The sequence below is a fragment of the Cervus elaphus genome, chromosome 22 (assembly GCF_910594005.1).
Source record: "Cervus elaphus chromosome 22, mCerEla1.1, whole genome shotgun sequence".
NCBI lineage: Eukaryota > Metazoa > Chordata > Mammalia > Artiodactyla > Cervidae > Cervus > Cervus elaphus.
Genome location: NC_057836.1, coordinates 5,214,165 through 5,226,775, shown reverse-complemented (window position 1 = coordinate 5,226,775; position 12,611 = coordinate 5,214,165). Strand labels below are relative to the sequence as shown.

Here is a 12,611-nt window from a genome sequence, read left to right as displayed (position 1 = left end):
TGGTGAGAGCAGACATTCTTGCTGTGTTTGTCTTTAAACCCATTTTGTCGTTGTTCAGTTGCTAGTTGTGTCCGACTCTTTGTGACCCCATGGACTGCAGCGCGCCAGGCTTCCCTGTCCTTCACCATCTCCCGGAGCTTACTCAAACTCATGTCCATTGAGTCGGTGATGCCATCCAACCATCTCATCCTCTGTCATCCTCTTCTCCTCCTGCTTTCTTTCTTTCCCAGCAACAGGGTCTTTTCCAGTGAGTCAACTCTTCTCATCAGGTGGTCAAAGTATTGAAGCTTCCGTAAATTAAACCCATTTACTGAGATCTTAATTTCGGTAATTATACTTTTACTTCTACGATTTCTAATTGGCTCTTTTAAAAACTTCCTATATAATATTTTTATAATATAAAAATGATATGATATAAAATATTTATATATTTTGTGCATCTGGTTTTCAGTTTTTAGACATAATTTTATGTGGTTTGAGTATTTTTTTGTTGTTGTTTGGTCGCTGAGTCATATCCGACTCTTTGCAGCCCCATGGACTGTAGCCCACCAGGCTCCTCTGTCCATGGGATTCTCCAGGCAAGAATACTGCAGCGGGTTGTCATCTTGAGCTTATTAAGTGCAGTTGTTTTGGAGCCTCTGCGGGCCTCTCCTGTGATCTGTTTCTGCTGTTTCTTATGCATATTGCTGCATCCTGTGCCTGGCTACCTCTGAGGGTGTAGAGACTTGATAAATGGTTTGCAGAAATATTTTGAAGCCTGGGAGGATGAAATCCCTCTGGGGGAAGATCAGTGTTCACTGTTATCAGTTACGTGGGCGTGCTAGCAATCTGGGACCCCCTTAAAGTGATTTCAGGATTTGGGTGTCTCTGGGCCCCCAGGGGAAGCAGAACTGAGCTGCAGGGGCTCATCCGTATTCTCCTGGTGCAGCCTTCGGGGTCCCCATCAGTAACGGGGGCTGCATATCCCTCCCTCCCGCAGTCCTGGACTCCCACGCCTCCCCCCAGCCTGGCTCATCCCCTCAGCTCCTTTCAGAATCAGTAAGTTCCCAGGGAAAAAGCAACCCAAGCCACCTCCTCTTTCTGAGCTTGTTTTCTTTCAGATCTTGAAGTCAAAATTCTCTGCTACCTTGTCAGCTCTCTAGGGCCCTCAGGTAGCTTTAAAAAATACATGCGGCCTACGGCTTCCAGCTGCTCTCACGGGCTGGGCAGGGTGTTGGGGCGCAGTCTGATCACTGGAGGTGCGTGGTGGGGTGTGCCTTTCAGACAGGTGAAACGAAGGCCTATTTGAACGCTGGCGGTACTGACCCAGCAGAGGGGGAGACCCCCAATACGAGATTGAAGGGGGTGTTGTCACAGGCAACGGGGATGGGATCTTGAGATAGGACTCAGCGTGGACAGAGCCTGGCTGCTTCGTTTTGTGGAGGCTCGGGGCCAAGGTGGCGTGAGGACAGTCATCCCACCAGGACCCCTTGGCCTGCTCCTGGGATGGAGGCAGGTGGCCCTCCTTCCTGCAGACATCTCTCTCAGGAGGAAGTAGTGTCTGTCCAGTATGGACCACGGGCTCTTCTTCCTCGCTCAGGAAGCGCCCGTCCGCTGTGCCCGATGGCTCAGGGGCCGAGCAGGAGAGGAAGGGGGTACAGAGAAGCGGGGCGGGACCCAGCACTGCTCAGCTTCTCCATCGTCGTCGCTGACAGTCTCCAGCCTATGAAGTCCTGCCAGAGAGCATCGTTTCCATGCCCAGACCCTACTGCCCCCCAGGACAGATTGATCTTGTCTCTCCCGTGCCCCCGGCCTGACCACAGCTCCCCGCTGCCCATGGGATCAAGTTTGAGACATCCAGCTGGGCACCTGAGATCCTGAGGCCTCTGGAGCTACCACTGTACTCTCTCATGTTGGCACCCCTGTCGGCAGCTGGGGCCGGAGCTGACCCTGATGTGGGGGAAGGGACCGCTGGGAGACAGAAGGCAGCTTTCCAGCGGAATCTTTGTTCAAAAGGTTATTCTGTCCCCTCCCCAGCACCAAGGCAGGGAGGGGGCGTGTGTGTGTGAGTGTGCATGTGTGTGGGCATGAGGCTGCATCCTGGCCTGGCCCTCCTTGCCTGAAAACAGGGGCATAAAAGACCCTCCCCACAGCCTCTCCAAAGATCCCCAATGTGCCCCAAGGACGTGCCTGCAGCAGCAAAACAGTGACGTCAACCCAGTCCATCCCCCAACCTTCGCCTGGTCCTTTTGTCTGCTCTAGCCAGGAGGCTGGGTTGGGGTGCGGGGGGGAGGTTTGGGGAGGAGGAGGGTGTATGCCAAGAGTCTGGACCTTGGAATGGGGATCAAGTCTGGTGGGCTGGCAAGAGAGTTTGTTTAGCACCTGAGCCGGAAATTCCCGAGCTGAGCTGGACTCGGCCAGAGGGCAGCCACTGCTCTGGGCCCGTTGGGAATGATGGGGTTTGAAGACTGGCGGAAAGAGGCTCCAGCGTGGCCCCCCCTTGTATTGGAGGCACAGAACCCTACTTGCCCAGTAAGTGTGTCTGTCCCTGCTGGAGAACAGAGGCTGGTCCTCCACTGTGAACCCGCCAGCCTGAGGGCGGCCCCACTGTCGGGGGGCTCTCTTCCGAGCGGGGCCCGGAAACCCGCTGACCAGCAGAGCCGCCCTCTGCCCGTGTCGTCCACAGGCACGGGTGGGGACGGCGCTGAGTCCCTAGCAACTGTCGCTGACCCGCCTGCCACCAGCCAGTGTGCCCCTGGGCGGCTCTGTCCGCTTTCCCAGCTGGTTCTTGCCCTCTGAGAGGCGGTCATCATCTGCCCTCTCGATCTGTCCTTGGCTCTGGACCCTCTGAAGCTTTCTGGGGGGACCCTGTGTGACCGGCTGCTCCTAACGCCATCCCGGGCAGCTCCTCAGCTGAGACCCCCCAGGCCCTGGGGGTCCACCCTCCCTGACAACAGATGTGAGCGCAGCTGCCCCCGGGGACATGGTGAAACACGAAATTTCAGGACAGGGAAGAGTTGATGTGACACTCCTTTATTAAAACCTAAGGACATCTTTATAAAAACTACAGTATATAAAGACAAAAGCAGTGCAACAGCGGTCCGTGTAAAACACATTATTGTTATTACATTATATTTTATTATTATTAGGAATATTATTGGTTTTTGGTTTTCCCGGTTATCAGCTCTCAGAGAGACCCCATGCCTGTGCACGTGAAACGGGGGTTTACAGGAGAGAGACCAGTCTGTCTGTGCCCTTGTCTGGCTGGGGGCAAGGGGGTCCCACCTGGTCAGGGGGACTGGGCCCCTCACCCTCGCAGTCCCCTCTTAGTTACTGCCCATCACCTAGACTCTAACTGGTTAGCTGATCGTGACATAGCCCACTAGCTTTAACCCAGAAGATGGGGAAGAGACAGGAAGGAACTGAAGTGAGAACCCGAGGTGAGGTTCCAAGAAGAGATTCTCTCGGGGTCACCAGTTTGGGTCCAGTTGCGGCCACGCTGGATGCCCGCAGAGGCCACGGTATCTGCAACTTTTGGTCACATGCGTGGTGACCCTCCAGGGGGTTCTCTGGCTTCGATGGGATCCTGCACATTTCAGAAAGCAGTTTAGGGCAATTCACAGGGCAGCTCACTGCACCAACCCAGGGGCGGCTGTTCACAGCGCCGTCTATAGAAATGGGGCCCCCTGGAGGTGGGCACTGCAGCAGCCCTGAATTTCCGTCTGTCAAGGGCACATGGGTCAGGGCTTTGATGGGAAGATAAGAGTTTTAGGTACAGTGTAACCGATAGTCAAAGCCGCTGACTCGCCAAGCATCTATCTAGCACCAACTATCTGGCGGCATCTTGGACTGGAGGCTTGGGGGCGGGGCAAAGGGGGGGAAACAATGTCACCTCCAAGGTCACTTATTCTCCCTGTGGATTTGAGCATTCCTAACCATCAGGCACAGCACGTCATTTCACAGGGGGTCCCAGCCTCTCCCTCGGACACGGCGGGTTCCCCCGACTTTTCCATCTGCAGCAGGAAATGCTCCCAGAGGGGCACTGGGTAAGTTTTTGTTGAACAGATGAATGAATGCATGTATGAGCAAAATGGACTTCCTAGAATCTTCTGTCTCACCTGACTGCTTAACTCAACTCTTGAGTTTCAGGCCACGGGCCCCAAAGCTGCCTACAATCGCTTAAGTACCATCTGGCGCTGCGTTTATGCCCTCAGCAGGAGCTGGGCAGCTTGGAGTCAGTCACACGGTGTGGTGTGGATTTTCCAGAGGGGACAGGACATCACCCCAGCCTGGTGGTGAGTTCTGGGGCTGCAGGTGGCAGTGACCAGGGTGTCATCCAGTCACTGGGTGGGTGGCTGCCCTGCTGACCTTTCAGAAGGCCACTGAGAACAGGCAGACACTACTCCCCCAAAGTTGCCGGAGAGAGGGGGGCCCACCCAGATGTCTCTGCAATGACACGGCTGCCCCTTAACATTGACAAGCAACGCCGCCAGCATCTCTGCTTGAGGCTGTAGGGTCAACTGGGGTCATGCCGAATCTGCAAATTCACCTCTCAGGACCCCCTAGGGCAAGACTCCTCCTACTGGTGGGGGCCAATCAGCCAAGCTGAAGAAATGAAAATAAACCAATAAACAATTTTTAAAAGCCTGAGACTCTGGGAAACTTGTCTTCTTTCATGGCATGACCTCCAGTAGACACACTAAATGGGGTGTCAGAGGAGCCAGGAGACAGGGCTTGAGCAGGGATTGTGGTCTGGAGAGATAGCCAAGGGCTAGGACCCCAGCCTGGTGTGGCCAGGGGTCTGGGCATCTGATGGGTGCAGGGAGATGGTGTCAGTTCTGGCCACACCCATAATCTCGGTGGAATGGCCTCAAGGGAGCCAGGAAGCTTTTCTTAAGAAGACTGCCAACCCCACTCTTGGTCGTGTTTTCCCTGATACCCCCAAGTCCTTTCCAGCCCGGGGGCTGAACTTGCCTGGAGGTTTTGGATGAAGAAGGGAAATGCCACCACCCCAGGAACACTAGCTGCCTACCTGCTATTTCGCTATAAAGCATCAGAGAGACAGGCTCTACCTGCAGATTCATGTGTGTGTGCATGTGTGTGTGCACGTGTGTGTGTGTGCACGTGTGTGTATGTGTTTTTTCAGTTAAGGCCTGTTTCCTATAGGTCCCGGCCAGCATCAGATGTTGGGCTGGCATCTGGCAGTCCCGGGCCCTCCTGTATAGCAGGCTGCTCCTCGAGCTGCAGGGGGATCTCTGAGGTTCAGGCAAGGGCAGAGAGACCCACAGATGCTACCAGGTATTGGTTCTGCGTAGAGATTCCAAAACGCACTATTACACTGAACACAGACAAGAAGGAAAGCATAAAACTGCTCGTGATAACACACAGTTCCCAGTGGGAAAAAGTCCTTATGAATACAAGGGGTTAAGGACAGATTCCTCAGCGGATATATTGCCATTCTTCTTTCTCTTCTTTTTTGCTTTTCTTTCCATAGTATTATTATTATTGTTGTTGTTATTTTTGCAAAGTACGTGGTAATAGCCAGAAGCTCACAGTAAAAAGTAAAAGTAGGCAGCTTGAAAAAACAGGTTTGGGAGTCACTAAAAAACACTAAGTCTGTAAATCTCTACTTGAACCTGTCACTACCCTGAGCATCATCTCAGGGGTCTTCTACTTACTGGCACATCTATCTGCCATGGTAGGATGGGACAGGTTTTTGCCAGGCCCATCTCCTGGGGGCTTTGAGGACCTCTGGACACTGGGAGGGACTGAACTGCATGCCTGCCTTTCAGATGGGCATTCACACCACCCACACAGCCCTCACCCCTCGATCACTCCAGCCACGGCCCCCACCCCACACACTGGACAGGTGAACCTCAGAGAGGTGAAGTGACTTGCCCAAGACCGCCCAGTGGAGAAGGGGCAGGGCTGTGGGTCCCCACGCTCTGTCCTCTGCATCCCAGGCTGCCCCGTTGCTTCGCTAAGTCTGTGATGGCTGCTGAGCTACATGGTGAGGGGACACCTGCTTACAACAGAGTGTTTGGATCCCTCACCGGCTGCAACCGTAAACACCCAAGGGGTCATCAGTCCCTTCTGGAGAGACCTTTGTGGGGCCAGGAGCAGCATCCTGCAAGTTCTCAGGCTGGGCGACACAGTCAGGGGACCATAGCCCTTGCTGGTCTCCGTGACCGTGGCCCTGGGCCCAGCGTTCGTGGCAGGCAGGCAGGGCCCCCAGCTCCCTCTTGGCAGAGGAAGGGTCTCCGTGTGAACAGCTGCATGAACTCCATCTGGAACCTCAGGAAGCTGGAGATGCAAGCCCCTTAAATACCTGGGCCAACCCCTTCCTTTCAGAGATGGGGCAACGGACAGTAGAGAAGGCACAGGACTTGCCCGAGGCCACCCTGATCTTCCTACAGAGCTGATGTCAGAGTCTGGGCCTGTGCCCAACCCCCTCCCCCAGGCTGGGGTTTCTCTGACTCCCAGGGCTCCGTCCATGGGATGCAGGTGTGGGCTGACCCAGCTGTGCCGAATGGCTGCTGAGCAACCCTCTGTGGCAACAGCTGCTCCGCTTGGACAAGTCTCTGGGGCAGGTCCAGGGATGACTCAGCATCCAGGGTGCAGGAAGCAGTGCCGATCCCTAAGCAAGACCCCAGACAGAGATTCTCCTGTCTGGTGTGTCCTACACCAAACGGTACCCCTGGGTTCTGGCAGCACTGTCTGAGGAGACCAGACTCAAGCCATAGGTCTGGGTCTTCCTCAGCTTGCCCTTGTGACCTTGGGCCAGCCACCTGACACATCTGAGTCTTAGTATCCTAATCCATGGAATGGGAGGAGTCCCTTCTCCACGGGGCTGATGAGCCAGGCTGGATGCGGAATGCTTGATGCCCTTAAAATGTCCTTCTGCTTCATCAGAGGGTGGGTGTCATGTCTACCCAGCTTCAGGTGTCTCTCAGTGAACCACAGTGTCTGGGCTCTCACTTGCCTCTTTTCCCACCTTTCTTCTGCATCCCTGCCAACCTGACTTTCTTTTGGTTCCTTGAGATCATCAAGCCAATTGCTGCCTCGGGGTCTTTGCACTAGCTGTTCCCTCTGCCTGGAAAGCTCTTCTGTCCTCAATGTCCACGGCTGGCTCTTGCTTATCATTCAGGTCTGGGCTGAACCTGCTCAGCAAGGCCTTCCCAGACTGGTCAAACTTAACAGGACCCTCATGAACACCGTTTTGATTGAATTCTTGGCTTAGGGCTCACTGCTATTACTACCTTCCTATTCACTGGTCATTTCTTCCCTGTCCTCTCCCCCAGCTAGGACACCAGTACCACAAGGCTGCCTGCTCTCTGCCACATCTGATGGATAGAGGGTCCGTTGGAGACACTGGGTCTAGCTGAGTAAAGGTACTTGAGCAGAGGAGCAGGGGCCCACCCAGCTGGTTGCTGGGGGAGATTCTGGCATCGCTAATACCAGTGGAATGAGAGTGTCTACGCTGCCAGGGTGGCCTTCAGGGATTTATGTGATCATTTCCCAGATCATGCTCTTCTATGCGTGCACCCAGGGGCAGTGGGGTGGATGGCAGTGGTGGTGAGCTCAGTGGACAGATATTATGAACATCCAGGTTTGCATGGAAGTCTTGCCTTAAATGGGAAGGGCTTCTAGAACTTTCCTTCCTCAGTTTCCAGAGTGCTCATCACTCTGTCCAGCAAAGATCTGTGTGTCTGTTTCTTCCCTCTGGGGGCAAGGAGGAGGCCTCTCTGGCTCATCTCCTTTCCAGATTGCTGCCCAGCAAGGGGCCCGGTATACAGTAGGTGCTTAAACAGAATGTGCCATAAGAGGGTCCTGGGGCAGCAGTGGTGGAAAGCTTGGGACAATGGCCCATCCACAGAGAAGTCACTGGGGAGATGTTCCAGGGACTGTACTGGGGGCCCTGGGCTGGGGAGCTTTGATTTTGGGTTCTCAGACCTCTGAGGTCAAGCCGAGCACTGGTCTCCTCCTGGCTGTGAGACCCAGGCCATTTCTGCAGGGCGTTCATCCTACTCACTTCCCAAGTGATGAGAGTGGATGTGTGTGAAGACAGTCAATCTACTGCCTGCCCCATAGATGGCCTGAGTTGTGTCTCTCATTATCACTGTCATGATGGGGAAAAACTTCCATATGAACGCATCCCCACTGGCGTTTCTGCATCCCAACCACCCCAGGAGGATGTGCTGCACAGCCCACCCAGTGGGGCTGCACCCCATGCTTGCCAACTCCATCTGGCTCACAGCTGCCAGCAGGAGCTGGCCGGGACTCCCACCACAAGGGGACCCAGGCCCATCAGAGAACTTGGGGGACCCCGATAAAACCAATCAAACAAAAAGACACCCCTAATCATACACACGCACACACACTCACGCACACTCACATTCAAAATTCTGACATGGATAGGCCCACAGGCCACGACTGGAGGGAGCAAGGGGAGGGGAACCACGGGTGGGATGCACAGGCCTGAATCCTTCTGCTTGACCTGGCCTGAGCAGCCATGTTGGTCATCCTGAGTCCACAATGGTGCCACCTCTCAGAAGCCACCAGCCCAAAGTGGGACTATTGCTCGCAGACGGGTGGCTCAGAAGCCCCTTCCTGCACCCTGGCCTCCCACCGCTGTTTGCTCCTAGTCTTAGAAGTCCAAGGAAGGGGGTTCGGGCACAGGTAGCATTTTCTCCTCCACCACCGCCACGGCCGTCTTGGCTCTCCCTGGCGTCTTGAAGTTGTTCTTCTTGGAGGCTGAGCCAGGTGCTTTGGGTCTCACCTCCCCCATCCTGAGGCACGGCAAAAGGGTTTTCTAGGAAAGCAGAAGAGAACAGAATATCACATGGTGTCTGCTCCATGGGGACATTTCTGTCTGACCTCAGTGACAGGAGAAGCCAGGTTTTTCTCTGCACACATGCCATCTTTGTCTCCTAGACACTGAGGATTGTTTGACTTTAAGGCTGGAAGCAAGGAAAGCAAGTCTGCCATCACTATGGTTCCATACAGCACTACTGCCTCTGAGTGAGGGAAGTTGCTCAGTTGTGTCCGACTCTTTGCAACCCCATGGACTGTAGCCTCCAGGCTCCTCTGTCTGTGGAATTTTCCTGGCAAGGATACTGGAGTAGGTTGTCATTTCCTTCTCCAGGGCATCTTCCCCATCTAGCAATTGAACCCAGGTCTCCCACACTGCAGGCAGACTCTTTACCATCTGAGTCACCAGGGAAGCCTCTGGCCTAAGCAATAAGATAAGAAAAAAGCATAAAGAGTCGAGAATGAAACAGAAAAATCCTAATTACCATTATCAGCAAATCACGTACATAAAAAACCCAAGAGAATCAACAAGCTAATTATTAGAACACAGGGTGCAGATATAAAGATACAACTTTCAGTCTGTAAGACATCAGATCAACTTACAAAAACCAACAGTGTTTTTCTGCCTCAGTGACTACCAGGGTTATTATAATGTTTTGGCTTACGACAGACCCAGTTAATACTTATAATTTTCAATACTGTTCCCCTTTCACCCTCAAAAGTACTCTACTTTGGATATTAAACCATACGGTCACCCTTGTTATAAGAAATAGAAGATATTAAGAACAGATCCCGATAACACCCATAATAAAAATAAAAGAAAACACTATGAATCTTGGAGTCACACCACTGAATATGACCGTATCATACAAAGCCATGGAGAGGAAACCAGAACGCTGCTGGCACATGGATGGGTCAACAGATCATGGGATAAGATCAGGAGTGTAAACATCAGCCCATGGGGGCACTTACAGCTTTGATTGGCAGAGTTGAATTGCCATTGTCCTTTCTCTCACGGAGATCACCTCCAAGTAGGGATAACGAGGAACAAAAACACAAACTCCATCTGTGGCAGACACAGTAAACCCCCAGTCCTATATCCATGTATAGGAGCAATAACCCAGTCACAAATATTCACCTTCCCACACTCCCTTGCAGACAAGGGTGGTCACATGACCCACTCTGGCCAATGCCATGTAAGCTATGTAGTCTATCGGGAAGGCAACATGGATTCAGAGAAGAGCATAAGAATGAAAGACCTTCACTAATGTGGGCGGAGTGGGAAGGGAAGCAGGGAGAAACCTGGTTCTGGTGACAGTCCCAGACGGTCTACCACCACACCACTATAGGTGGGTTTCTGCTACGTGCATCTGATTGGACAGCAAGGAGATCAAACCAGTCCATCCTAAAGGAAATCAACCCTGAATATTCACTGGAAGGACTGATACTGAAGCTGAAGCTCTATTACTTTGGCCACTTAATGTGAAGGACTGACTCATTGGGAAAGACCCTGATGCTGGGGAAGATTAACAGCAGGAGGAGAAGAGGGCGACAGAGGATGAGATGGTTATCTTTTTTTTTCATTTATTTTTATTAGTTGGAGGCTAATTACTTTGCAATATTGTAGTGGCTTTTGCCATACATTGACATGAATCAGCCATGGATTTACATGTGTTCCCCATCCCAATCCCCCCTCCCACCTGCCTCCCTCCCCATCCCATCCCTCTGGGTCTTCCCAGTGCACCAGCCCTGAGCACTTGTCTCATGCATCCAACCTGGGCTGGTGGTCTGTTTCACCCTTGATAGTATACTTGTTTCAATGCTATTCTCTCAGAACAGGATGAGATGGTTAGATGGCATCATCGACTCAATAAACATGAGTTTGAGCAAAATCCAGGAGATACTGAAGGACAGGGAAGCCTGGCGAGCTGCAGTTCATGGGGTCACAAAGTGTCGGATATGACTTAGCAAGTGAACAACAGATAAACCATTTTCAATCAAGCTCTAGTGTGTGTTCCAGGGTCAAGGGTGTGGAGTTGATGGAAGGGCTCTGACTGGGCCAGTAAAGCCCATGTTTCCAGAGTGAGTGATGCTCAGAAGGGCAGAGCCAACACCTCAGTATGCATTACTGGGCTCTGGGTGAGAAAGTCTGTGGAGTTGTCTCTTCTACTTCACAAAACTGAGCCAGGGCCCCCATCACCTGCTTTATCTTTCTCCCTAGACTTATCTCAATCCAGCACACCAGATATTTTACTTACTGGTCTAGCTTATCATTTGTCTCTCCCAACTAGATAATAAGCTACATGAGGGTCATGGCAGTGCTGTTCTGTGTTCATTTTTGTATTGCCAGGATCTGGAACAGTAACTGGCACACTTTGCTGAATAAATGAATGAATGAAGAAAGAATTTAAGGCCCAGATGAACCAGATTTTAAATATAAAGTCAGCAGAAAAACATTTAAAACGCATTTTTTTAAATTGTAGCTTGCATGAGCCCTTCTTGCATAAATTAATAGAGGATACTCATAGGATTTCACAGGCTAGCAAGGTAATGCTCAAAATCCTTCAAGCTAGGCTTCCATAGCATGTGAACCAAGAACTTCCAGATGTACAAGCTGGGTTTAGAAAAGGCAGAGGAACCAAAGATCAAATTGCCAGCATCCGTTGGATCATAGAAAAAGCAAGGGAATTCCAGAAAAACATCTACTTCTGCTTCACTGACTATGCCAAAGCCTTTGACTGTGTGATCACAACAATCTGTGGAAAATTCTTAAAAATATGGGACTACCAGACCACCTTACTTGCCTCCTGAGAAACCTGTATGCAGGTCCAGAAGCGACAGTTAGAACTGAACATGGAACAACAAACTGGTTCAAAATTGGAAAGGGAGTAGGTTAAGACTGTATATTGTCACCCTGCTTAAATAACTTTGATGCAGAGTACATCAAGCAAAATGCCAGGCTGGATGAAGCTCAAACTGGAATCAAGACTGCCATGAGAAATATCATTAACTTCAAATATGCAGATGACACCACCCTAATGACAGAAAGGGAAGAGGAACTAAAGAGCCTCTTGATAAAGTTGAAAGAGGAGGGTGAAAAAGCTGGCTTAAAACTCAACACTCAAAAGATTAAGATCATGGCATCTTGCCCCATCACTTCATGGCAAATAGATGGGGAAACAATGGAAACAGTGACAGACTTTATTTTCTTGGGCTTCAAAATCATTGTGGATGGTGACTGCAGCCACGAAATTAAAAGATGCTTGCTCCTTGCAGGAAAAGCTATGACAAACATAGACAGCATGTTAAAAAAAGCAGAGACATCACTTTGCCGACAAAGGTCCATATAGTCAAAGCTATGGTTTTTCCAGTAGTCATGTACAGATGTGAGAAAGAAAGTGAAGTCACTCAGTCATGTCCGACTCTTTTGGACCCCATGGACTGTAACCTACCAGGCTCCTCTGTCCATGGGATTCTCCAGGCAAGAATATTAGAGTGGGTTGCCATTTCCTTCTCCAGGGGATCTCCCTGACCCAGGGACTGAACCTGGGTCTCCCACATTGCAGGTAGATTCTTTACCGTCTGAGCCATCAGGGAAGCCTAATGTGAGGGTGGACCATAAAGAAGGCTGAGCACTGAAGAATTGATGCTTTTGAACTGTGGTGCTGGAGAAGACTCTTAAGAGTCCCTTGGACTGCAAGGAGATCCAACCAGTCCATCCTAAAGGGAATCAACACTGAATATTCATTGGAAGGACTGATGCTGAAACTGAAGCTCCAATACTTTGACCACCTGATGTGAAGAACCCCTGATGCTGGGAA

At 51.5% G+C, this 12,611-nt stretch overlaps 1 protein-coding gene across 3 annotated transcripts in view; it reads right to left on the bottom strand.

The window, feature by feature from the left end:
* Positions 1–2,996: 2,996 nt before the first annotated feature.
* The window catches only part of SHISAL1 (shisa like 1), a 139,987-nt gene continuing 130,372 nt past the window's right edge, over positions 2,997–12,611 (bottom strand). For all 3 annotated transcript variants that reach the window (XM_043881952.1, XM_043881950.1, XM_043881951.1), the window contains exon 5: positions 2,997–8,791. In XM_043881952.1, coding sequence (XP_043737887.1) covers position 8,791 — 1 coding nt within the window. In that variant the 3' untranslated portion in view covers positions 2,997–8,790. The remainder of the gene's footprint in view (positions 8,792–12,611) is intronic.